The sequence below is a fragment of the Pyrgilauda ruficollis genome, unplaced genomic scaffold, assembly GCF_017590135.1.
Source record: "Pyrgilauda ruficollis isolate IOZ18807 unplaced genomic scaffold, ASM1759013v1 scaffold62, whole genome shotgun sequence".
NCBI lineage: Eukaryota > Metazoa > Chordata > Aves > Passeriformes > Passeridae > Pyrgilauda > Pyrgilauda ruficollis.
Window position 1 is genome coordinate 1,752,269 of NW_024527933.1, and position 24,738 is coordinate 1,777,006.

The window sequence follows — 24,738 nt, forward strand, 5'->3', positions numbered from 1 at the left end:
GTCTTTGGCAAATGTACCATGCAAAGCAGATGCTAAATACTCAGCACACAGAGTAGCCTTCAAAAGCACCAGCTGAAAACACACATGGAAGAGGCTCATGAATTGCAGAACAGGTTTATATATTGATTTCTTTTACTGACATTTCAGCATATGGCTCATACAGAGCCACCAGCACACAAAAGACACCTAAAATAACAAGAGTTGAACTGTCCAGAACAAGTGCAAGCTAAGGACTTCTACATTCTTTTATTTCCTTTTTAGTGCTTTAATGTGTTTGCTGGATGCAGGATCCATGAAGCTCCTGTGCTCTCTCCAGTCACGAGACACTGCAGTGCATTTCTCACTGACAGATCTTTATTGGGCACGTGTGGGGTAAATGCAGCAGCTTTGGGATGCAGGATGACAACTCAAGGACATTTTGGGCAACAAGGCACCTCACCTGCATTTAGACAGCTTAGCAAACATTAAGGGATCTCCCCCAGCTCCTCTGAGCCCTCCTGGGCAGCAATTTTTGGCAGGCAATGGCAGCTGCAGCTCCACCTGCCACAGGCAGAGCCAGAGTTCCTGCAGGACAGGATCCTCCTGCTTCCCCTGGCAGCACAGGGACACGGGGCCAGCACTCCCCACAGTCACACCTGGCTGACACACGACTAAAAGAAGCCCCAGTGCAGTAATTTCATGTTTTATTCTGGTCCCCCTCAATGAAAAGAATACAAGGCTTTGATAGAAAGCACCCTGTGGTCTGTTTATGGGCAAAGACACATCACATGTCATGCCCAGCCACTCCTGATTCTCTGCCACAGCTCTGACATCTTCAAAAGAAGATTCCAACTTCCTAAGATGCCACATTTCCATACTCCCACTTCATTCACTCCTTCAACACAAGAGCTCTATGTTCTTACTCCTTTTAATAATCTAACTTAGGTAACTAAAATACCACATTTCTTTAAATAACACTTTAAAAATTGTATCTCTGTTAAAAAATAGTGTAAACAATTCAAGATTTGGTTCTGAAATAGTCTTGTAGTGCTCCAGCCACTAAACTGAGCTGCCACCCCACAGCACAGCCAACCAGGGACACAAAGTTCCCAGGTGGGTTTGATCCCTACAGAGTGCACTGATTTGTTTTCCAAGGGCTAAAAACTTTTTTTTTCTTTTTTAAATCCTCAGCAGAAAATGTAAACAATATTTAGGATTATTTATTCCAGCAAGACTCACATCCAGCAGGCTGAAAACAAGAGAATCCAGTCCATACTCCCTCATGTGGACAGTGTCACTTATTCAGCAATAGGATTCTGATAGAACACAATGTTCCATGCAAGTGCCAACTCAGGCAGGTAAAAAAACAAATTAAAAAATAATAGAAATTATGGCAGCATCTGAGGTTACAAACCTTGAGGCGTTTTGGTGGGTTTTTTTAACTGAACTGTAACCTACTGAGAAATCACAACAGAAACTCCAAACCCAAGAACAATTTAAACAAACACTGATAAATTCTGCCAAATAAAACAGCCAGCAGCTGCTAAGTGCTCACCTGGGTTACCTGCCTCATGAAGCACAGGGGGAACTTCTGCCATGACATTTTAGGGGGAAATATCAAACAACCTTTAATTTGCTCTCCTGACTCCTTTCAAATAGAGTCAAAATATCTTCACATTCCTTTCAAGAGACAACCTCCAGTGTGGAGAGTTTTTACACCTTGTACCTCAACAGCTGTGCCAGGACTGTGTTCTGCAGGGGGGGACCCCAGACAGCAAGGACATTATTCTGCTCCTTCCACAGCTGTAGTGGAAACTGCCTTAACATAATAGGGGCCCTCGTGCAGGTAAGCCCTGAGCCTCAGGTAGTACTGATTGCCAAAGATCTCTGCAATGGTTTTGGAGTTCACCAGGGCCTTCACCAGTTCGTATTTAGCATCCTTTGAAGCTTTGTCAGGCTCCACAGATCTGTCCACAACGTACTCCACAAACCCTGGGCTGCTCAGCATCAGCTTCTGGGCCCATGGTTGATTTGCAATGGCCTGAAAAACAGGAAGACAAAAGATGTGAGAGGGGGGGAAACATTTTAAAACCCCAGAAAAGCAGTTACACAGTAGGGGTTTTGGTACAGGGACAAGGAACAGGGAAAATTAAATGAGATAAGAAACCACCACTCAAATCAAGCAGCAGGGTTTAATACTGGAGAACAAGCAGAGCTCAGTGCTCATCTTCAAAGTTTTGAGGGAATTATCACAGCAGTGCCTCTGCTAGAGAAGCAGCACCTTAGAGCACAGCTCTTGCCTTTTTTCCCCTCCCTCTAATTTATTAGAAAATTAGCATTAGAGACATGATGTGTCTGCTGCATCATTTAAATGGGGAAGCCAAGTGGGGCCTGAGGAAAAGGCCTTTTTCTGACCACTTCTGGGCTTCAACAAGAAGTTGGTGGTATTCACTTGAAAGAAATAAATAAATCTGAGACTGAATGGCAACACAAGTCCCTCCCTGATGTTTAAAAGCAAAAGCACTCACAGTAAACACCCGTAAAGCCCCACAGTGGAGATCAGGGAAGGGCTGAGTACTGATGCTCCTGAAGAGCTCCAGGGGCTGGCTGGACAAGGATGTGAACCAGGATTCAGTCATTCTTAAGAGGTCTTCTGTCTGCTGCTCTGGCTGCATAAATCACAAAAATGAGAGTTTGGTTAGGATTATGAAAAGCTTTCAGGTTTTTGGGATGTGTTCAAATGGTTTAATCACCTCTTCAGAGCTACACTGTTAACCCAGATCCCTGGATCCAAAGACCACAGGGGCTGGAGCAGTTTGCCCCCATTCCTCTGAGCACAAGGGTATGAACCTGCTTCCTCTCATTCCCTCATCAATGAAGCCTTGACTTCACCTTTTATTAACATTTCAGAACACCTGGCACCTTACAAACAAACCCAAATCTTTAAGCAAACCAATCAGGGAATTTCAAACCAGTAAATCAGTGACTCAGAACACTGAAAGCCCCACTGCCACCCAGCCTAGAGGCTGCAAAATGTCTCCTCAGTTACTCAGGTGTGTGATGATTTCATTCTTGGAGATGTAAAGAAAACACAAAGACAAAAAGCTCAACTTACAGGCAAGTAAAGCAGGGATGAAATCGCATCCAAGCACCGAAGCCGTAACTCAGTGGGGGCATTCTTGGCCTGGTGCCCTATTTTGCTTAAGATATTTTGAAATCTACTTCCTTTCAAAACAAAAACAAAGTGCTTTTAATTAATTCAGCCAGATCTCTACAGGAATACAGTCACCCATCAGTTACATTATAAATTTATTCATTAGATAAGTGAATTAATTCCTTTCTGCATCACCCCAAACCAATTCACTCTTACATTATAAAGTATTATTGAAAAAAGAAGATACTAACTAGTTTTCTGTAAAACCTGTTTGCCTTCCACATTTGATCCCAGGATTCCCAGTGTGTCCACAGCCACTCCAATCATGGTTGGATCCTGACTTTCTGCCATTTCAAAGACTTTTTCCATAAAGACAGGGTAGCGCTCACAGATCTGCTGGGGACTGTCCACAACAGCCAGATTGCCAAAAAATTTAACAAATCCTGAGAAAACAAGACCAAAAAAGCATTGAGTGGAAGAACAGCAATGGTAAAATTAAATGTACATTAATGTGAGATTGACTTGTTCCTAAACATGTGTTATTAAGTCTGAATAGTGTTGGTAAAAAGCTCAAAATAAAGACAGAACTAAGCAACAAGCCAAATATTTTGACTGTTGCTTAATTCATGATGTTTGTATTCCTAAAAAAGGCTACAATAACACAAACTTTAAAGCTACACCACAGCCTACCCAGATCTTACTGAGGAACATCCTTCATGTGTCAAGCTGTCCTTCAGCATTTTAAAATATTTTACACATCCAATCTAATATTCAAAATTTCCCCTGAGCTCTCAACAGAGAGGCTTGGCAGCGCTGTCAATGTAACCCACTACCAAAGCAAGCAGCAAAGGCTGGAAAGAAGGAATGCAGGGTGGCACCTGGCAGGTAGAAGCTGGAGAAGGGGTCAGACTCTGCCCCCAGGATGATGTTGGAGATCCTGTCGATGACTCCCTGCTGAGCCAGGTACTGCCTGCCCTGGGGGCTGAGGGCCAGCGAGGTCAGCATCTCGATGCACGTGGCTCTGCAACACACCAGGAGAGTTCAGTTTGTGTCAGGAGGGGCCTGAAGCACTCAGTGATTGATAAAAAGAAGCCACATCCATAAGACAAAATCCTAGCAAAGAAAGCCAAATGATCCTGACTGTTCAAGCTTCTTCTCAGCTCTTTGGATTTGGGGAAGAATCTGAAGTGTTTCTGCTGCAGCCAAACATGGTAATTATCACTCCAGCTCGGTCCTCAGGTTAAGGTATGAAGCATTTCACACCCAAGGCAGTTTAAGAAGTTTTTCTGAACAGGATTTTACAAGAAACACACACAAATACATTTACTAGAGTTTTAACAATGGTGGAAATGTCCTGGGCACACTCACCAACATACCTGACCAGCACATCCTCTCCAGTCAGCTCCCCAATTAACTCAGGGATGAACCCACTGCTTGCACAGTAATTCAGAGACTCTGCTGACACTGATGAAATCTCCACAATTAACTAAATAAAAGCAAAAGGAACAGTTTATAAGAACATTATAATAATTCACTGCAACAGCCAAATACATCTTCTGTGCTAATTAACCTCACATATATTAAATATGGAATTGATCACATTTTTATCATTAACCCAAATGTCTGCCTGAAGCAACTTCACAAGGAGGTCCAAGTTTACAGCACAAGCATTTGACCTCTACTCACAATCAGCTCTTCCTGTGCTATCCCCATTAAGCTCTAGAATGTTTAAATTCTGTTATTTTTCCTTTGCCAAACATCTCTAGACTGACAGCTGGCATCTCTCCCAAACTCTTAGCAGCTTTTCACATCCAGAAGTCAAGAGGTTATAGTTAACTATTTTACTTTTATTTTCACAGAAACAAACTCTTTCTGGTGCCTTTAGTGATTCTGTGCAGCCCTTCCAATGCCTTAGGCACCACAAGTTAGAAAATGAACAGAAGTTCACACTTTTACACCAAAAAATGGGCTGGAGAAGTTAATGACATCACGAGAGCCCCCAGTGCTGCAACCTCCCCACTCCTTTCTAGTTTTGATAAAACACAGACATGAAGAAAAGTGGGTAAAGCAGCGAGAAGCAATAATTTGAAAGCCATGAAAGGCAGGCTGAGAGGAGCAGCCCACCTCGTAGACCCGGTACCGAACAACGTCGCTGGTGGCCGTGACCCTCCTCAGGTCCCCCAGCAAGCTGCTCCCAAACACAGCCTCCAGACCCTCCTGGCTCTGGGCTAGCCTTGACAGAGATTTAATGGCCTGCAGGCAAAAACAGGAGCTTCTTGTTAAAAAGGAACAAATCACGCAGAGAATAAAATCCAACACTATCACGTCTTAGTCCTTTATTAACTTAACTACAGCTATACGCTTAATTTTAATTGTAATTCACTTTTCACTGATGAGAGCTCGTTATTATTGACACCCAACCACCTCAGCTGGCAGAGGAATGGGACAATAAAGGCACCTTTACCTCTTTGGCCACTGCTATTTTCTCCCCACCAATGCAGTTTATGATCTGCTGTAGCAGCTCAGGGCTGTGCAGAATCTCTGGGACAGCAGCTGGGTCTTCAACAATCCTCCCAACCTGGTCAGAGAGTCACAGAAAATAACATTAGAACAAATTATTTCCCACTGTAAGGATACTCGAGCACTGGAACAGCTGGACAGGAAGACAGAGTCACAAGATTTTCAGGTTTTTGGATCAAAATTCAATTGGACAACACCTGAGCAGCTGCTCTTAGCTGAACTTTTAGAAATCCACCCCAAACCACAACATCCCACAATCCTCTTCTTTGAAATGCAGCAAGTGTCGAGCTCCCACAGCCTGTTTGGTGTTTCCATTGTAGTTTAAAGTATCCTGAATATGAAAATGTTGCTGCTTTTAATTCTTCCATCACCTGCTGGCCTGGAGAGTTTTAACCAGGACACGTGGCAGAAGTTTTATTCACAACCTGCTTTTGTCAGGGCATAGCTTTGGACATTATTACTGACATATCACAAAGCATTATACACACACACTGCAGGGTAATTATCCGAAATGGAACAAGTGTAGGACACAATTCCTGCTCTCATCACAAACCGAGGCAGGAAAGAGCAGATGGGGACAAACCCAGAGCCCAGCACAGAGCTCTGTCCCCTCTTCCTGGAGGAAAGCCGGTACCTGGGACATGGTGAGGATCTTCACCGAGTCATCGGGGTGGAAAAGGCCCTTCCGCAGCTCTTCCCTGAGGTTCTGGATCACGTAAAGGGGGTCCAGGGCCGGCAGGAGCCTCTCCAGGATGGAAACACACGCGGACACCTGTTCCCTGGGCGGGACGGAGAGAAAACCGAGCCCGTGAGGAGACTGACACCGCTGTACCACCTCCCGCCCCGAAAGAGCGCATGGAATGACCCGGAGAAGCGGCAGGACCCCCCCGCTCCGGGAGAGCAGCAGCGGGGCCGGGCAGGCCCGCGGCACCGCGCCGGAGCTCACCGCTCATTGTTGGCGAGGAGGCCGAAGAGCGCCCTCAGGTGGTGCTCGCCGAGGCGGGAGCGGAGGGCGGCGAGCGGCACGGCCTGCACGGCGACCCGCAGGGCCCGCAGCTCCTCCAGCGTCGCGTCCCGCCGCGCCGCCCGCTCCAGCAGCTCCGCCGCCGCCTCCGCCATCTTGGCCGCCTCCGCCACCTCCCGGGAGTCTCGCGAGAACTCGCGTTCGCCCGTAGCAACCGCCGGGCGGGAATATCGCGAGAGCGCGGGTCGCCCGTAGCAACCGCCGCGCCGTTGCTAAGGGCGCCCTTTGCGTCCGGCAAAATGTAAACAAAATGTCCGCGCGCCACGCCCCCCTGGCTCCGCCCCGCCGGGTGTGCGCGAGGGGGCGTGGTCCCGGTAATGAGGGGCGTGGTCCCGGTAATAAAGAGGCGTGGTCCCGGTAATAAAGAGGCGTGGTCCCGGTGATGAAGGGGCGTGGTTCCGGTAATGAGGGGCGTGGATCCGGTAATGAAGGGGCGTGGTCCCGGTAATAAAGAGGCGTGATCTCTGTAATGAAGGGGCGCAGTCCCATCGGTGTGGCGGGTCTCCATCCCCTGAGTGCGGGCAAACACGGTGTCGCTGTTTTTTGGCAAAACTGCGATAAACGGCGTTTGTCTGGTTCGGGAAGGGCAGGAGAGCAGGAGCAGCCGGGCCCATCCCGGTGTCTGCCCGGAGCAGCTCCCGGCTGCGGAGAACCTGCCACCCCCTCACGTCTTCTTGAGTTTTCTCACCTTTTCCAAACAAATCGATGCTGTCAGGTAACTCCTATAACTTTGTGCTCTGCAAGGATTACATCCCCCGAATAAATGCGTGATAGCTCGGCGGGCCCTGCAGGCTGGCAGGGAGGGAATTCTCCCGGCACACTGCCGGGACAGACAGGGCGACAGTAAAAAGTTACACGGGTGACAATAAAGTGACACAAGCAGCGCTGGGCTCTGCCCCGCGTCCCTCACAGGAGATTTTGGGTACAAACGCCACAAACTCCACGCCAGGACTCAGCCCCTGCCCGGCGGTTTCTATCCCAGAAGAAATCTGAGGAAATATCAATTTTATAGACAGGGAAATGGAAGCAAAGGCGATAAATGGGGTCAGCACGTCCCAGAGCACCAGGGAGGGCTCCGGGGAGAACTGGAAACGCATCTGGAAAGCCCGGCAGACGTTCGGCACCACCGCGGGGTCTGAGCCCGCTCTGGGGTGCCGAGCCCCGGTATTTGTGCCCGGCAGGTGCGGGGACAGCAGGGGACACCGCGCTGTCCCGAGCGGGCGGGCCCCAGCCGGGAGGAAGGACAGGAGGAGGAGGAGGAGGAGGAGTCAGTGCCGCCTGTCCGGGCAGCGCTGGCGGCTCGGGCACAGCAGGTGGAGGGCCCGGCGGCCATGGAGGGGCTGAGCCAGCGCTGCCCGCTGCCCCCCGCTGCCCAGGGCTGCCCCCGGCCCGGCCGCGGCTCCGTGCTGCTGGTGAGTGCGGCTGGGATGGACACGGGGTGGACACGGGGATGGGTGGACATGGGGATGGACACAGGGATGGACACGGGGAGGGATGGACACGGGGATGGATGGACACAGGGATGGACACAGGGATGGATGGACACGGGGATGGACCCGAGGATGGATGGACATTGGGGATGGATGAACACACAGCTGGGATGGACACAGGGATGGACACAGGGATGGAATGGACAGGGGAATGGAATGGACATAGGGATGGATGGACACAGGGATGGATGGACACGAGGATGGGATGGGGATGCCGGATGTGGGACACTCCCTCGGGAGCACAACAGACACCAACCCTTGCCAAGCAATCATGGAAATATCTGTCTGTACTTCTGTTAGCAAACCTCTCCCCAAAACCATCATGCAGGAGAGGTGGACTCCCTGTACCTGCTGAAAGAGAAGAAATTTTCAAGTTTTTTTTACACTCAGCATCGCCACAAGTTGTGCTCAGGTGGTGTTGGTCAGTTGGAGTTTTTTAACAGAATCTCATCAAAACTAGGCAAAGAGTTCTGGCATGGTGATTCTAAACCTAAAGCTGTTTTTAGTTCACCAAAGCCAAAAGAAGTGTTGCAGAAATCTGAGTCTCTCTGCACTAAACTGGCATTTTGCTCCTTGGTGCTTTTCAGTGAAGTTCTTAAATCCTCACAGGGGTGTTTTCAGTTTTGTTCACTTCAGTATCTTGGCAATCATGAATTTAGTTGGTTTATCGGGCAGGAATCCTGATGTTTCACTCTTCTTTTGCACCATTCCTTGGCAAATACAATTATTCTGGGGAAAAAAAAATGGGGGGAAATCTTCCTTTTCATAAAAAAGGGGGGGAAACACCAGAAGGTGGTGTTCATGTTCGTACTAATATTCAATCACGAATGATCCTGGGGATTTCCTCATCACATGCACGTACATCCTACAAGAAGATTAATGATCAGCAGGCTGAACAGGTTGGATGTTTGTTTTTTTTCCCTGAGCAAGGAGCATGATTATGTTTTAATCTGGAAAAATAGGTACACCAGCACATCTCTGTTTGGCTTGTAACTCACTGAGTAGCTTCTGGGATTTGTTGTATAATGTTTGCTAAATGGCTTAGTGGGAAAAAAGGAGCACAGAAGGAGCTCTAAAAATGATGATGAGAAGTCTTGTGGTAACAAGGAATATTTCCTCAAATGGAATGGGAAAGAGAAGACAAGCAATACAGCACATCAGTCATTTTCCAAATGGGAAGGAGCTCCTGGATTTGTGGTGACAAGAGAGATTTTTAATTCAATTAAAAAAAAAAAAAGAAATAAAAAAAAAAGGAGAGATTTCTACATTAGTGCTGTTGTGGCAGGCTTTTCAGAGGACAAAGGAGGGTGGAAATAAGGGGGAAAAAGGAATATATTCTTAGCATTTTTTTTAAATCACTGCAGATGAATCAGGGCCAGATGCTGTTTATGTCAAAAACAAAACAAAAGACAAAGGGAAGGCGCTGCAGCCCAGAACGGCACCGTCCTTCAGCTGCTCCTCAGCACTCCAAATTAACCTCCCCATTCCCACAGCATCCCTGCTGGGATGATGATGTATTTTTGGGAGCCCTGTTGATGGCACGAGAGCACAGAGATCAGTGAAGGGGCCTGCCAGGAGCAGCAGCTCCTGCACAGCAAACCCCACTTGTTGCTGCTGCTCTGCGTGCCATGGGCAGAGCCTTGGTGTTTGTGCAGAGCTGGGCTGTGTACACTGAGATCCCTGTGCCCCCCAGGATCCTGATTCACTGCTTCCAGAAGCAGATAGTTCAGACAGATGAATTTAAAACCTGCCTTGAAGTCAGGCTGTGAGGCTGGAGCGTGGGCTGGGTGGGCTGCAAAGGGCTGTGGCAGAGAAGAGGAACCTGACAGGGCAGGATGGGCATTCTCCAGCTCCTGGCACCACATCTGTTTCCCATGGACAAATCACTGACATGCTGCTCTTCCCCTGCCCACATCCCCAGGGAGCAGAGGGTCCTGTTCCCCCCATTTCCCAGAGGGATGGGCACAGCTCCCCCCTGGCACACAGCTGAAGGATGGCTGCAGATGTGTCCTGTGTGAGAGATGTGCTGGTGTGGGAACCATTCCCTTCTTGCTCTTTTTTGCACTAGAAACCAAGACATTTCATGTCTTACCTCCTTATTCTTCTGCAGAAAGCCAGTCCTGGCTGCTGTGGTTGGGTCTGGAACCCTCATTAATCTGGGGGTGACCTCCCACATTCGAGGCCTGGCTGATACATCCTCAAAAACAGCTCAAAAGTGCCCCTCTCCTGCCCTGAGCACGAGATTGGCCCTCTTGGAGGGGAATGAATCCCCCTAGGAGCAGGCTGTCACCCTAATTCAATTTAACTGGTTCTGCAATGCTGAGAGAAGCCTGGAAATGTCCCTCAAAGCCCAGACAGTACAAATGCTGTTTTCCCAAGCGCAGTACCTCACCCCCCACCACCCCTGGTGTTCTCTCCGAGGTGCTGACGCTGCTGCTGCTCCTGTACCCCCTGCTCCGGGGCCTGGCTCTGCAGCTGCACTGGGCTGTCAGCGGCAGCTACGTGCCAGGGACACACTCCGTGGCCTTCATCAGCTGTCCCAACGAGCACATCGCCAGGGACATCGCCAGGTACGGCCACGCCGCCCTTGCCTGCCTGCTCCGGGGGCTCCCAGGCTGGGGGAAAGCTGAGAATCTCCTTGTCCCTCTGGCCTTTGCAGTTCTGGCTCAGGGTGCCCAGGGAAGATGTGGCTGCCCCATCCCTGGAAGTGTTTGAGGACAGGTTGGACGTTGGGGCTTGGAGCAACCTGGGATAGGGGAAGGTGTCCCTGACATGGCAGGGCGTGCAGTGACATGAGATTTAAGGTGCCTCCCAACCCAAACCATTCTGGGTTTCTCTTCTTTCTCTTCTTTCTCTTCCTTCTCTTCTTTCTCCTCTTTCTCTTCTTTCTCTTCTTTCCTGATCTTCAGTGTTGCCTGAGCGCTGCATAATTCTTTCTGAAGTGTAGAAGTTTAGTTTAGAAGGCCCTTTCTTACACTCAGTAACTGTTCTACTTTCCAATAAGAATCTATACATACAGATAGAGGTGGTGGTGATAGTATGGGAAAATACTCAGTTGACTTTTTTGAGCAGTTTCAAGTCCTCTGCAGTGTGATACAATTTAGCCTGGTGTTGTTATAAGACCTGATTTAACCTGGAATCAATTCTAGCTTGTCCTGTAGCACAGAAATAGGAACTAATTACTCCTACATTTTTACCACAGGGATTCTGTGATACCCCAGTAATGCTCCCTTACACTGACTGTATCACAAGCCCTTGCCAAGAGCTGCTCTGTCCCAAGGAAAGCTGACATTTGCCTCTGAAGTCAATGCCATGGTAACAGCAAGAAATTCTCAATGTGTTTCACTGCCTTGCATTTTCAAGACCCATTTTCATGACCCTGAATTTCTGGGTTCTCAGGTGGATTAAGCTCCAACCTGGTGTTCTCTGATCTGCCACAGTCTTTATTCCTCTCTAGAACAGCACAGAAAACAAAATGCCAGGAGGGATATTTATAAAGAGAGACCAAGCACAGTGCTTTGACATGAAAATAAAGGAAAGAGGGTCCACAACAAACACTTCTGAGGCACCACTCTGCTCACGAGGCAAACTTCAGGGAATGAGGGCTTTTCCCCTACTTTTTCCTTCTTCTGTTTTAATACATGAGATACTTTGTGCGATATTTTGCATGCAGAGTTCTTTTCACACATCTGTCAGTGCCTGACTCAATGGATGGTCTGTTCAAAGAACTGAACCCGTGTTGACTGGGGAAATGTTTATGATGGACCGTGAAGTTTCCTGCAACACCTCCTGCGCTGTTTTCCTGCTGCCCTGCTGCTGCCAAAACCCCTCCATCTCCAGCAAAGAGCTCCCAGACATGTTCAGGAACTGACAGGCTACTGAAAGGGAGTTTGTGTCACCTTAAATACTGCAACTGTATGAAGAAATTCAAATAGAATTATGTCTGCACTGCTCGATGTCTCCTAAAAAAAAAAAAAAAAAGGAGCAAATGTACCTGGTGAAAAGAGCCTCAGTTCCTGAAAATGCCTCATCTTAACAGCTCTGCAAATGCTTTCCACTCTTTGTTCCTCATCTTGCAGGGAAGGGAGAGGAGATAAATCACTCCCCCTTGCTGAGATGTGTGTACTCTGGTTGTGGTTTTACTGGTGAAGTAATTATTCCTTTGTTCTGGAACTGGGAGCAATGAGCCCTGGCTGCAGGGGATGACACAGGGCTTCTACACTCATTTTCCCCCACTCCTTTTCCTGTGTTTATTCTTCCTTTGCACTGCTCAGTGGAGCCCTCACTCAGATGAATCAGTCTGCAAGGAAATTTTCCACTGGTTTAAGGAAAAGGGGTTCAAGCTTTGGGAAAGCAGAAGAGCTGCAGGTAGAACTCAGCATCTCAAGACCTTCCTGCCTATCCTGGGAGGAGCTGAGCCCCTTGGCTGAGTGGTATGGCCACTGCACCTCACCCAACTTACCCAGCACCCCACCAGCCCCCACTGCTGCCTTAGATTTGTGTTTATCATTTTCTTTGCTTTTCTGCTTATTAATATTTCATCTGTCTCACTTCAGGGCAAAGAAACACACAATTAAGTACCCAACCCAAAGCTATCATGTATTATGCAGACATTTTCCACAGCTCACATTCAGCTTCTTACAATGTTCTGGTGGCCTCTTGTTGCTGCTCATCCTGCTGGGACAAAGTTCAGGATCTCAGGATCTCAATTTATTGGGACAGAGCACTGAAACCAAAAGGTTCCTGTGCTAAAGGAACTTGCAAGTTGCAGGCAGCAAATACGGACTGATTTGTGCCATGTGTGACATGACAGGCACAGCAGGGGTGGCTCTGCTCGTGCTGCTGCACTTTGTTGGTCTAAAGATTAACTCAAGATGCTCCAGGGGCATTAAATGCCTGGAACTGCCTACACATGGTGAGAGCAAACAACCCTGAGCCTCCTGGGGTGCTCTTCCTCTCCAGCCATGGTCCCCCCAAGGCAGTGCTAAAGCAAACCAAAGGTGGGGTCACTGGTGCCCTGCCTGGAGGGACAGCTGCCACCTCTGTGAGAAGGGCCAGACACTGCTCTGGTCACCAAACACAACATTTGCCTCCTGTTCTTCTAAAAACCCTCCCTGAGATTGTCTCAGTGCTTTGTAATCTCTGAAGTTCACTTCTTCCTGAGCAGCTCTGCAATAACAAACCAGCCCACAACTCACGGAGGAAGCCTGAGGGAAGGAATCTATCTGGGCTTCAGATTTCTGGGATATTTGGGGTTGAAGAACCTTGATGTTTTTAATTTAACAAGATGCACATTTAGGCTGCTCTGGGAGGAAGGGACACTGTTGGACAGTGGCAGACAAACCCCTTCCTGTCCATCCCAGGCTGGGTTTTTGTGGTCCAACATTTCAGTCCCTGCCCTGGTGACCCCACAGCCACAGGGGCACAGGGCTGGCACTGGGCAGGAGCAACCCCCAAACTCCCTCCTCAGCACAGGGAGGGTCCCAGAGCCCTGCCAGGAGAGCCTGATCTGAAGTATCTCCAGCCAAAGTTCATCTTTGCTTCTGTTTTCTCAGGGTAATAAGTAACCCAAAATTCAGTGTCTCCAATGTCAAAGCTGCTGCTGCCAGTCCTGGGCAGCACAAGGGAATGTCCCCAAGGCTGGGGGTGAGCACTGAGCTGGGCTGGCACTGACTGCCCTCCTGTCTCCCCCAGGGCCATCATGGATAAGAGACTGGCTGCCTACGTGAACATCCTGCCCAAGAGCTCAGCCTTGTGAGTAGTGCTGGATATTCCCCAAGGGAGGAGCAAACCTGGGCTCTGCAGGAGGGAGGGAAGGAGGGGATGGACACAGGCCTTGGTTCCAGAAGGCTGCTGGGTGTGTTTGTTGTTGCAGATGGTGGGGATGAGTCTCACTGTGCTCGGAGATTATTGAGGAGTGCAGATGCTCCAACTGCCCGTGGGGCTCATTCATTTATTGGTTACTTGGCTACACAGACATCCAGCAATTTAGGGTTTATGGTCCTGAGGATGTGGTGCCTGTTATTAGAGACTCTAAAAAGCAGCCATATAGGGAGCAGAAAAGGCCTTTGCAAAATGAAGCAGCTTTTTCAGGCAGGAAGAACAGAAGGTTTGACCTTGGAACAGACCCAGCCCTGCTCTGCAGGTGTCCTCAGCTGTCCATGCAAAGGGACTGCACTTGTTGGAGGGGTTCAAGAGCAAAGCCCCAAAACAGCTTTTCCTCACAGAAACACCCTGGGCAGAAGTGGGGAGCACATCCCACCCCAGCTTCCCTCAGGAGGGCATCCCACAGTGCACCTCCATATCCCACCTGAGGGCAAACCCAGAAACGCCCTTCTTCCCCTTATCCATCATGTCCTACAAACTCAAAAGACAGAGCAGAGCTGCTCCTGCACAGCTCCAGCTGGATCCTGCTCCGTGCCCTGCTCCGAGACACCGCGACGCCTCTGAGCCCTCCCCGCAGGAGCCCTGCAGGCAGATGAGATCAGGACAGCTCCTGGCAGCGGAAATGTTTTGAAAGGTCACATCTGACTCATGAGAAGTGCAGCTCCTCTCCTGCAGGGAAAGAGAGGAAGAAAGCTCAGCCTCACAGCCAAGGTCCCTGCAGGCACTGTCCCCCAGGCACTGCTCAGAGCCACCAGCACAGGACACCCCAGCCCCAGCAAATCTGCCCTGCCAGTCCTCCTGGGCAAATTCTCTGGGGGAGGCTCTTGTCCATAAAGCTGGGGTGCTCACTCATGTGCTCAGCAGTTTTGGGGTCAAAAATCCTCCTTGAGGCACTTTGTAAAGAAATGGCCACGTGCAAAAAGCACCAAGCAGGGAAAGGAACCTGAGGGTTGGTATGGCTGCAGCAGAGCTGGATTTGTTGATGCTGGTTTTCTTTTAAATCCAGGTATTTCTGGAAAGGGGAATTGGAAGAATCCACTGAAATACTGCTGGTAAGTGATCATTCATACATCACAAAAATCCCTGTTGGAAATGGCCACAGCTGAAAAGAGCTGCAGGGAGGTTTGGGGAGGGTGGCACCAGCCTGCTGGGTTTGGGACCATCCCTGGGGAGGAACCCTGGGAGAGCTCCTGTCACCTGGCACCTCCTGGCTCCTGGCACCTGTTGGGCTTGGGACCATCCCCAGGGAGAAGCCCTGGGAGAGCTCCTGGCACCTCCTGGCTCCTGGCACCTGCTGGGTTTGGGACCATCCCCGGGGAGGAGCCCTGGAGGAGCTCCTGTCACACCCCTGGCCGTGCTGGTGGGGGCAGTGGAACCGGATCAGGATCCCTCCATCCCTTCACACCTCCCTTGGGGTTTGTTCTGGTTTTTTACTCTCCACAGTTGGTGAAAACAAGGACGTCCAAAATAGGGGAATTGTCCAACTACGTCAGGTGAGGCTCTGGCTCCGCAGGAGCACTGGGTGTCCCACCCAAGGTAGGCTGTCACCTCCTGCTCCAGCTTTGGGAGTTCCTTGAGCCCCATCCCGGCCAGGGGGGTTAAGTGCTCCTGCTGTATCTTACAAGCCAGAAAAACCCAGAGGTGGCATCAGCAAAAAGGAAAAGGTGGCAGAAATCTCAACTGCTGTGCTCCAGCCAGCCCTCCGTGCTGCATTCGAGGAGGGATTCTCCTCCTCACAGGTTATTCCCTGACAGGATTTCCTGCAGCTCCCGAGGGGGGAGCACTCTCAGCTTGGGGCCAGGCCCCCGGCAGTCTGGGCACCAACCTGCTGGGTTTGGGACCATCCCTGGGGAGGAACCCTGGGAGAGCTCCTGTCACCTGGCACCTGCTGGGCTTGGGACCATCCCCAGGGAGGAGCCCTGGGAGAGCTCCTGGCACCTCCTGGCTCCTGGCACCTGCTGGGCTTGGGACCATCCCCGGGGAGGAGCCCTGGAGGAGCTCCTGTCACCTCCTGGCTCCTGGCACCTGCTGGGTTTGGGACCATCCCCGGGGAGGAGCCCTGGAGGAGCTCCTGTCACCTCCTGGCTCCTGGCACCTGCTGGGTTTGGGACCATCCCCGGGGAGGAGCCCTGGAGGAGCTCCTGTCACACCCCTGGCCGTGCTGGTGGGGGCAGTGGAACCGGATCAGGATCCCTCCATCCCTTCACACCTCCCTTGGGGTTTGTTCTGGTTTTTTACTCTCCACAGTTGGTGAAAACAAGGACGTCCAAAATAGGGGAATTGTCCAACTACGTCAGGTGAGGCTCTGGCTCCGCAGGAGCACTGGGTGTCCCACCCAAGGTAGGCTGTCACCTCCTGCTCCAGCTTTGGGAGTTCCTTGAGCCCCATCCCGGCCAGGGGGGTTAAGTGCTCCTGCTGTATCTTACAAGCCAGAAAAACCCAGAGGTGGCATCAGCAAAAAGGAAAAGGTGGCAGAAATCTCAACTGCTGTGCTCCAGCCAGCCCTCCGTGCTGCATTCGAGGAGGGATTCTCCTCCTCACAGGTTATTCCCTGACAGGATTTCCTGCAGCTCCCGAGGGGGGAGCACTCTCAGCTTGGGGCCAGGCCCCCGGCAGTCTGTGGTAAACCCCAAACTCAAAGCAAAATTCCCACGTGGCAGAAAGGAGCCGCGGGTGCTTTGAAGTGCGGGAGGGCGCGGGCAGAGCTGGAGCTTCCTGCGGGGCTGGCGCTCACTCTGCTGCTCCGCGCCTGTTTCCACTTTAGATCCATCCATCCCTTTGAAATCCCCGAAATCATCAGCCTGCCCATTGACCAAGGAAACCCTGTCTACCTCAAATGGATAGAGGAGAACGTCCCGCGGGACTGAGAGGCGCAAAGTGCAGCTCATTTTTGGGGAGCCGCGCGGAGGCAGCTTTTATCTTCTGGGGTTTGCTGTGACACGGGAGCTTGGGATCGGGAAACCTCCGCTCCTCGGCCAGCCCCGGGAGCGCTGAGCAGCCCGGAGCCGGCACAGGCTGGGCTGGGGAAGGGCCGCCTGCACCGAAAGCTGTGCGTGAGGATACGCGGAATGTCCCTGTCAGGACGCTCGGGGTGCCTCGGGCTGTCAGCAGCGAATTCCAGCCGGGAGCCTGGCAGTCCCTGCGGTGCCGTGTGTCCCCACAGCTGCCCTGAGCCCTGCTGGCCCCCCGGGCGCTGCCAGCATCCTGTCCCGGCCGGGAACCGCAGGATGTACCCGGGCACCGCCTCCCCTGGAGGCTCAGCCCTGCAGAGCCCAGGGAAGCAGCAAACCCCAAAAAACCCCAGCAAAGCCCAGCAGGGTTTAGCTCTCCCTGGCACCGAGAGCTGGGATGAGCTGGGCAGCAGCCAGGCCGGTTCAGGGAGCCCAGGTGCCAGCAGGACCATGGCACTGCCCTGGCACTGTGTCCCTACCCCAACCTGAGCTGTGCTTTCTGCCTGGGCCAAGCTGAACTTTGTGAAAAGATCCTCATGTTAATGGTGTCTGAGACATAACTTAAGGAACATTTTTGGGTTATTTTTGTGACTGGGAGGGGAATAAACAGGAGTTTCTTACCTGGGCAGGCTGTCGTGGTCACAGCTGGGCAGAGGAAAGGGCTGTCCTGGGCTTGCACACCTCACCTGGCACAGAACACAACCCAGCAGCACCAGCTGCCCGTGCTGGGCACTGGGCATCCCAACCCAATAATCCTCACACTACAAAAAAACAGTGATGTTGAAAAAAAAACCCACTTTTTAATTGTACATCAGACATATTAATTACAACTTGGGTATAACGAGAGGTGCTTACAAGCAGCAACCTGAACTCAGAAATCAGAAGGTGCACAGAGTTGTTATAATCTCTATTACAGCGAATGCAAAATATACTCTGCAACAAAAATACTTTTAAAGGCTCCACATTCAATTCTCTGCAAGAAGCCAGGAGAGGAGGAGAGGGAACAGAGAGGGAGCAGAGAGCAGCCAGGGCCAGATCCTGTGGGTGCTCCCACTGGCACATCCCACAGGCATAACCCTCCTCAGCCCTGGCACAGCTCTTGGCAGCCCCTTGGAAGGGCTCCATAGGCACTAAGAAAGGGAAATATTTGAAGGGATCCTTCAAGGACAAAGCTAAGGCAGGACAGGCAGTTCTCCAGCTGCTGGACCCCTCCCTGTCAGGGATGGGGGGACCTGGCAGCCCCTCTCCCAAAAGGACAGGGACACTCTGCTCTGGATGAGCCGAGATCCCACAAGCACAGGTAGGACAGGACAGGCTCTGCTGATGGACAGGACCCCACAGCCCAGCATGGCCCACCCTCCATCCCATGGGACAGCCACGTTGGGATGGGGGAGAGGTGAGGAGGACATTAAAAATATCTCTCTGTCTCTCTAAAGGATAAAAATCTAACACATCTATCTGATGCTGGAATCTTTTTAAAAAAACCAGCTGCTCTGCTCCTGCCCAAGCTGGCAGTATTGCTTTGTTAAAGGAGGGGCTGCTCCTTCTCACCTGCAGACAAATCAAGCTCAGTGCTCACAATCAGCACTACAAGAGAGGCACAGCCAGGAGGCCACAGGGATGAACACAGGGATGGCCACAGGGACCCCAGTACAGCCCCTGCCTCACTGTCCTCCTCAGCTTTTTTTGGTTTGTCTGCTGGTTTGGCACATTTGGGATGAAGATTCCTGTAGAAACAAAGGCCTTGGGCTCCAGTCTGTGCAGTGCCCATGGTGGTTTTAAGGCAAAGGAGGACTTTTTGGACGATCTCTTCCAAGATCATGATTGTCAGAACAGGGGAATGAAGCTGGTGCAGCACCACACACGGTCCAGGTTGTGGGGTGAGAGCACATCTGCCCCATGGCTGCAGCAGCCACACGTGGGCTGGTTTTGGGGCATCTTCCTCTCATATAAAGCAAACCACATTCCTTTAATGAATGGATTCAGGATGAGGTGAAAACCCCGAGAGCTGTCCCCATTTCCCATGGGCACAGGGACGAGCTCTGAGAGCCCAGGGATGAGGAGGGGTTGGTGTTTTGGCAGCAGCAGCCCCTCGAGGCTGCCCAGTCAGGCTGGGTCAGCGGGATGAGCCAGGCTGTGCCAGGCTGTGCCAGGCACAGGCCGAGGTCCCTCTGTGTGAGCAGGGTGTGGGGTGTCCCCCAAACCTCTGCTCCAGCTGTGCCAGGGGGACCCTTCTGGAAGGGCCGGACCCCCTCACTGCTCTGAGCACCACCAGGCTCCAGCAGGAGGGCACGGCTGGGCCACGCTCTGCATAAACACAGCCAAGGAACAAAAAATCGTTAACATTAAAAAAATAGAGTGTCAGGACTGCAGGTTTCATCCCTGGGCAGCCCTGCCCGCCTGGGCGCTGCCTCCACCCGCCGAGATGGCCGGGAGGAGGGACCAGCACCTCTCCTGTGCCTCACGGGCTTCCCCAGCGGCCCGATCTCCTCCGCTCTGGCTCCGGGAGAGGTTTTGGGGCTGGAGGGGCTCAGTAAGGGGTCGTGCCTTCCCACTCCACCAGGTACTGCACCTTCCCCTCCAGCGTCACCCGCCGTGCCAGCACCTGGTACTTCTCCCCGCACACCAGCCGGCCCGCGGCCCCGAAGTAGCTGCTGATGGAGGACTTGAGGTGGGACAGCGAGGAGTCGTCCTCGCTGATGCTCTCGAAGGTGTGGCTGTCGATGCCGTCGTCGGGCCGGTCGGGGCCGGTCGCTGCCTCGCTGCCCTCGGGGGTGGCCGCGGCCGGGCGCCCGCCCAGCTCGCCCCCTCTCCTCTTGGCCCCCGAGGCGTAGGCTGGCACTGCCAGCTTGCGCTTGCGGCTGCCCACGGTCCTGCGGCTGCCGGGGAGGGCACAGGGCAGCAGTGAGGGCAGCACCCAAAAGGTGCCCTCCCCGGGCTGGCTTCTGGAGGGAGCCGGGAATTTGGGGGAGCCCAGCACGGACCGACGGCTCCGATCCTGCACCCCCTGCAAGTGCCACTCTGGGACCACCAGCACGTTTTGGGGCACAGGCAGGAAAAGCTCCCCAGGGTGGGACATGAGGAGGGGAGACAGAGGCCCTCACCCCCCTGGCCATGCCACCAGGACCCCTCCAGAAGGGGGCAAGGGGCACAGTCCTCACCTGGACTCATAGGAGAGGCTCGTGGTGGCCGAGCCTGAGGTGCTGGTGGCATCTGTGGAGTCCACATCCGATAGGAATGTCTGTCCCGAGCTGGCACTGTGGACAGGGGGGATGGGACAGGCTGGGATGCAGCATCGCCCCCAGCCTGGCACAAGCAGCACCCTGCCCCCCACAGCCCTGCTCGGGCTGCACGGACCTTTTCAGGCTCTGGATCTCATCCAGCGTGAAGTCGAAGATGCTGGCCAGGTGGTGGTTGGTGCTCCAGGCCGAGGTGAAGTCACTCTGTCACAAAAACAAGCTCACTCCTCACTGCCTGGCACAGGGGGGCTGCCCACACCCCACCGCTGGCACCCTGGGAAGTGTCCTGGGCAAGCGACACTTCCCAAAGTGAGCGACAGGAGCTCTCCCTGGGGAGTGGGGAAAGGCTGCTGGCAGGAGCAGGGCTGGGCAGCGCCCCGCGGCTGCAGAGAGGAGAGGGAGAAGCACTCACGCTGGGAATGGCATCCTCCAGCAGGAACTTGGCCCTCTTGCGCCGCGCTCGCTTCTGCTGCTGCAGCTGCCGCGGCAGGAGGCTGCAAACAGGGCGTGAGCAGGGGGGCGCGGGCAGGGGGCTGCTGCTGCTGCGGGATGTCCGGGCCAGCGGGGCCGCTCACCTGTCCTTATGGACGTATTTGCTTTTCCCCCGCTTCTTCAGCTCACAGCAGCCGCTCTCGCCCTCTCCGGGGGCTTTCTCCGGCAGCACCTTGCTGGGGGGGTTCGGGGGGACGCGGATCCGCAGGCGGAAGATGCATTTCTTCTTTTTGATCTCCTTCCCACACAGAAACCTGGGCGCAGAGGGGAGGGAGCAGCCCTCAGCCGGGCTGGCACGGGAGCATCCCGCATCCCACCGTGCCCCCATCCCCGCCCGGCGCTCACCTGCTCTTGTAGCTGTTGAGGGCGTTCAGGAGGTGGGGGCCGCGCTCGGAGATCGGGGTGCCCGTGAGCTGCGGGACAGGGCAGGCAGGGCTCAGTGCCCGCTCTGGTTATGCAAAATCCAAACAGACGGGGGAACCCGAACTCCGGCTTTAGGCTCCTGCCCGGGGCCGGGAGAGAGGGAAGGAGGGAGGGAAGGAGGGAGGGAGGGAGCCAAGGCCCGGGTCTGGCTCCTCGGGGAGCCGCCCCGGGGACAGGGGCACCACGCCTTGCTGTGAGCGCTTCTCCCAGCTCTAGCTCCCGCTGGGAGAGTTGTCAGGTCTGACACTCCAACGAGGAAAATCCCAGCGCAGAGGAAGGTGCCAATTCTGAGTGCTGCACAAGCTGGGGTGACATTTCTCACTCCCATGGCTGCCCTCCTGCAGAGGAAGGGGATTAAGCTCCTCTGGAGCAGAAGCTGTCATGCTGAGTGCTGCACAAGCTGGGGTGACATTTCTCACTCCCATGGCTGCCCTCCAGCCCAACCCAAGGTGTCTTTGTACCTTCCCGAGCTGCAGAGGGTCCCAGTGGTGGTTCACAAAGGCCAAGATCTCCTCGAAGTCAAAGTATTTCTTCTTGCTCTGCACACCCAGGTTGTAGAGGGCGAGGTGGACGATGTCCACCCTGCAGCAAAGAGGGGCACAGGGTCAGCAGCCCTGGCAGGATGGTGCCACCACCATGTCCTGTTCTGCCAGTGCCACTACAGCTCCCAGTCCTCCCAAACCCACCACTGGAACCTTCCCACCCTTCACAGGGGAAGCAGCTCAGCCCAGGGGTGTATCCCAGCAGGTGCCAGAACAGCATCCCTTGAGCTTTGGGGAGAGGTGGGACACTGCCTGCAGCTGAGCACTTGCAGGGATCAGCCAGCCCAGTGTCCCAGAGCCACCTGGGCACATCCCAAAGGAGGCACAGCCCGATTCTCACCATCTTAGGGGCAGGCGCTTGATGTACTCTGGTCCCTGGTTGCACACAGAGCAGAAAAACACATAGAACCTGGAAAACACCAGGGGAATGCTGGGAGTGAGGATCATCCCACAGCCATGCAGGGCCCAGGCGTGGGCCAGGTGGGACAGCGCCAATGGTGACAGCAAGGCCAGGAGGAGTGGGGCTCTGTGGGACAGGGCCACCTGATCCATGGTGGTGTCAGATGGATCAAGGACAGAGCTGGAATGTGCCCCTGGTCCCCCCGGGAGCCAGCCCAGCCGGGGCCAGCGGGGCCGTACCGGTCTCCGAACATCATGGGGTCGCTGAGGCACTGGGTACAGGCCTCGTGGAACCACTGCCGGCAGCGGTGGCACTGCAGCATCTTCAGGTACCACCTGGGCAGGGACAGAACGGTGACAGTGAGGACAGCGTGTGACAGCCACTGCGCCAGTCCCCTCCCAGACACAGACCCCCAGCCAGGGGGAGAAACTGTCCCTAACTGGTGTTTCTGTGCAGACACAGACCCAGATGGCAGAGGCAGCAAAGCTGTTTGATCCCTGCAAGGTTGGGATCAAACATCCCCGCCCTGACCCCATCTCCCTTTTCCCCACAGAGCCAAAGGTGACACACAGGCTGTCCTTACTCTCCGGGGCCCCCGCAGTAGCAGTAGCACTGCTGCTGGTTGGTGCGGTGTGGGGAGTCCCACTCCAGCAGCTCGGGGTTGTAGGACAGCACCATCTTCACGGCTTGCAGCGTCCTGGCAATGGCTCCTTTCTTCAGGGCACCCCCTTTCTGTGGGAGAGACAGGCCGGGCTCAGCACGGCTGCCCTGGGACCCCGTCCTGCCCCGCTGTGCCGGGGACGGGTGACACCCGGAGCCGGGAGCGGGGCAGCCCCACTCACCCGCACGGCCAGGGCAAAAATGCAGCGGCGGCAGAACCACGGCGTCCCCAGCGGCCCCTCGCCGCCGCTCGCCACCGGGATGTGGCACTGCTGGTGGTACCCTGCGGGAGTGCCCGGCATCAGCGCCGCGGGGCCGGGCCAGCCTCGCCCGGGGTGGGCACGGCAGGGCCCGGGGTTCACACCCGCACTCACCCAGCCCGCACTTCCCGCAGATGAGGATCTCGTTCCTGGGGCCCGACTTCTTCCCCAGGCAGATGCTGCACTTGGGTTCCTCCCCCGGGACACCGGCTGCGGGACCAGGGTGACAGAGGTGGCACAGCCACGTCCCCGTGCTGCTGGGAAGGGTCCCACAGCACGGCAGCGGCAAAAGGGGGGCTGGGGCAACACTCACCATGCTGGATGTCCTTCCAGAGCACCCAGTACTTGGAGTTATCCTCAAACGTGACCAGGCAGCTCTGCTTGGAGCCACTCACCTGCCAGAGGAGAGCAGGAAGAACAGTTGTGGGTCAGCTCCCATTCCCAGCGCTTCCCTGCTTCCCTTGGTGCCTGATCCTGTCTCTCGGGGCTGCAGGCACTCAGGTTTGGGGTGTGACACCCCGGGGCAGGATGCCAACCCGAAATGCCCTGCTGACCAAGGGCACACTGCAGCCCAGGCCAGCACCCCCTGAGCCGGGGAATGGCACCGGCTCCGCTGGCACCGGCACCTCCTCGGGTTCTCCCGTTCCCCGGGGGTGCCCACGTTACCCTCTTGATCTTGCCGAGGTAGTAGAGCCCGTCTGTCCAGCGGCACAGCACGTACTGCCCCTCTGTCAGCCTGACCATCAGCTCCCGGCAGCCGCTGCCCCTCCGCGCCGAGCCCGCTGCCTGCTGGACACGCCCGGCGGCCGCGTACACATCCCGGATCAGCGGGGTCAGCTCCGTGCCCTCCATCAGCACAGCCTGCAGGGGACACACACGCTGTCACCTGTCACCTGTCCCCTCGGCACGGCACGGCACCGGCCGGGGGCAGCATCCCTGAGCGCTCTGCCTGGGAGGGCCGAGGCTGGAGGCGGGGGGCTCGGCAGGGGCTCAGGACACTGCAAAGCAGAGCCGGTGAGACGGTTCCTTTCCACGAAATGCAGGGAGCTGCCAAAATCTTTGCTGCCGGTGAACAAGAGGGAATTAACCCCCGGCGGGCTCCCACAGCGCCGGGACGCGCCACAGCTCCGCGTGGTTCAGTTTTGGGAAGGGGCACGCAAGGAATAAAAACTTTAAATGCACTGTGATTTTAAAATCACAATTTCCGCGCAGTTTTGCGGGCTCCCAAACCACGAGCAGGGATGTGCCAGCACCACCCACAGCGAGCGAACCCAGGCGGCCAAATGTCACCGCCACGAGGTTTGGGGTGCAGGAGGCGAAGAAACCACCCAGAGCAGAGCCGCGATCCCGAAGGACACCACGGAAAGGACTTGAAAGGGACTTTTCTCCCCTTGGCGCTCCCGTCACGGCCACACATGTGGCCTCATGGCACCACGCGTGTCCCGGCACCGCGGATCGCCACACGAGCCCCCTCTGCCCGGCCCTCCCATCCATGAGGACTCTCCCGCTCCCGGGACGGGCACAGGGATCCAGTTCCCGGCAGAGCCCGGCGCTCACGATCCGCGACCCGTCCCGGCAGCGGCGCTCGCCGGGTCCCCGCGTGGGAGCGCGTCCGAGCGCGGCGGCAGCTCCGCTCCGCGCCCCGGAGCTCCCGCAGATCCCCGCGCTTCCCGCCGCTCCCTCCCCGGGGGTCCCGCAGCTCCGCAGCCCCGGGGCGA

General features: G+C 54.3%; 3 protein-coding genes across 5 annotated transcripts in view; 1 reads left to right on the forward strand and 2 right to left on the reverse strand.

Moving 5' to 3' along the window:
- Positions 1-98: 98 nt before the first annotated feature.
- Positions 99-6,861, reverse strand: PSMD5 (proteasome 26S subunit, non-ATPase 5). Its single transcript, XM_041483951.1, has 10 exons — positions 6,600-6,861; positions 6,288-6,432; positions 5,598-5,711; positions 5,258-5,386; positions 4,510-4,619; positions 4,012-4,154; positions 3,385-3,576; positions 3,095-3,204; positions 2,508-2,648; positions 99-2,020 (listed from the first exon to the last, which is right to left on the reverse strand). Exons 1-10 carry the CDS (start codon positions 6,770-6,772, stop codon positions 1,763-1,765), a joined length of 1,515 nt encoding a protein of 504 aa, XP_041339885.1. The 5' UTR covers positions 6,773-6,861; the 3' UTR covers positions 99-1,762.
- A 1,147-nt stretch (positions 6,862-8,008) lies between these two features.
- Positions 8,009-17,653, forward strand: CUTA (cutA divalent cation tolerance homolog). The gene is made up of 6 exons (XM_041483960.1): positions 8,009-8,089; positions 10,589-10,737; positions 13,862-13,921; positions 15,060-15,105; positions 15,497-15,546; positions 16,818-17,653. The coding sequence occupies exons 1-6, from the start codon at positions 8,009-8,011 to the stop codon at positions 16,918-16,920; spliced, it is 489 nt and encodes a 162-aa protein (XP_041339894.1). The 3' UTR covers positions 16,921-17,653.
- Positions 17,654-17,784: 131 nt separating this feature from the next.
- Positions 17,785-24,738, reverse strand: part of PHF19 (PHD finger protein 19) — a 7,928-nt gene continuing 974 nt past the window's right edge. For all 3 annotated transcript variants that reach the window (XM_041483980.1, XM_041483981.1, XM_041483982.1), the window contains exons 2-15: positions 23,687-23,881; positions 23,334-23,415; positions 23,135-23,230; positions 22,943-23,043; positions 22,684-22,832; positions 22,340-22,435; positions 22,041-22,109; positions 21,620-21,740; positions 21,081-21,148; positions 20,819-20,989; positions 20,656-20,737; positions 20,362-20,447; positions 20,166-20,261; positions 17,785-19,883 (exon numbers count right to left, since the gene is read on the reverse strand). In XM_041483980.1, coding sequence (XP_041339914.1) covers positions 19,535-19,883; positions 20,166-20,261; positions 20,362-20,447; positions 20,656-20,737; positions 20,819-20,989; positions 21,081-21,148; positions 21,620-21,740; positions 22,041-22,109; positions 22,340-22,435; positions 22,684-22,832; positions 22,943-23,043; positions 23,135-23,230; positions 23,334-23,415; positions 23,687-23,881 — 1,761 coding nt within the window. In that variant the 3' untranslated portion in view covers positions 17,785-19,534. The remainder of the gene's footprint in view (positions 19,884-20,165; positions 20,262-20,361; positions 20,448-20,655; positions 20,738-20,818; positions 20,990-21,080; positions 21,149-21,619; positions 21,741-22,040; positions 22,110-22,339; positions 22,436-22,683; positions 22,833-22,942; positions 23,044-23,134; positions 23,231-23,333; positions 23,416-23,686; positions 23,882-24,738) is intronic.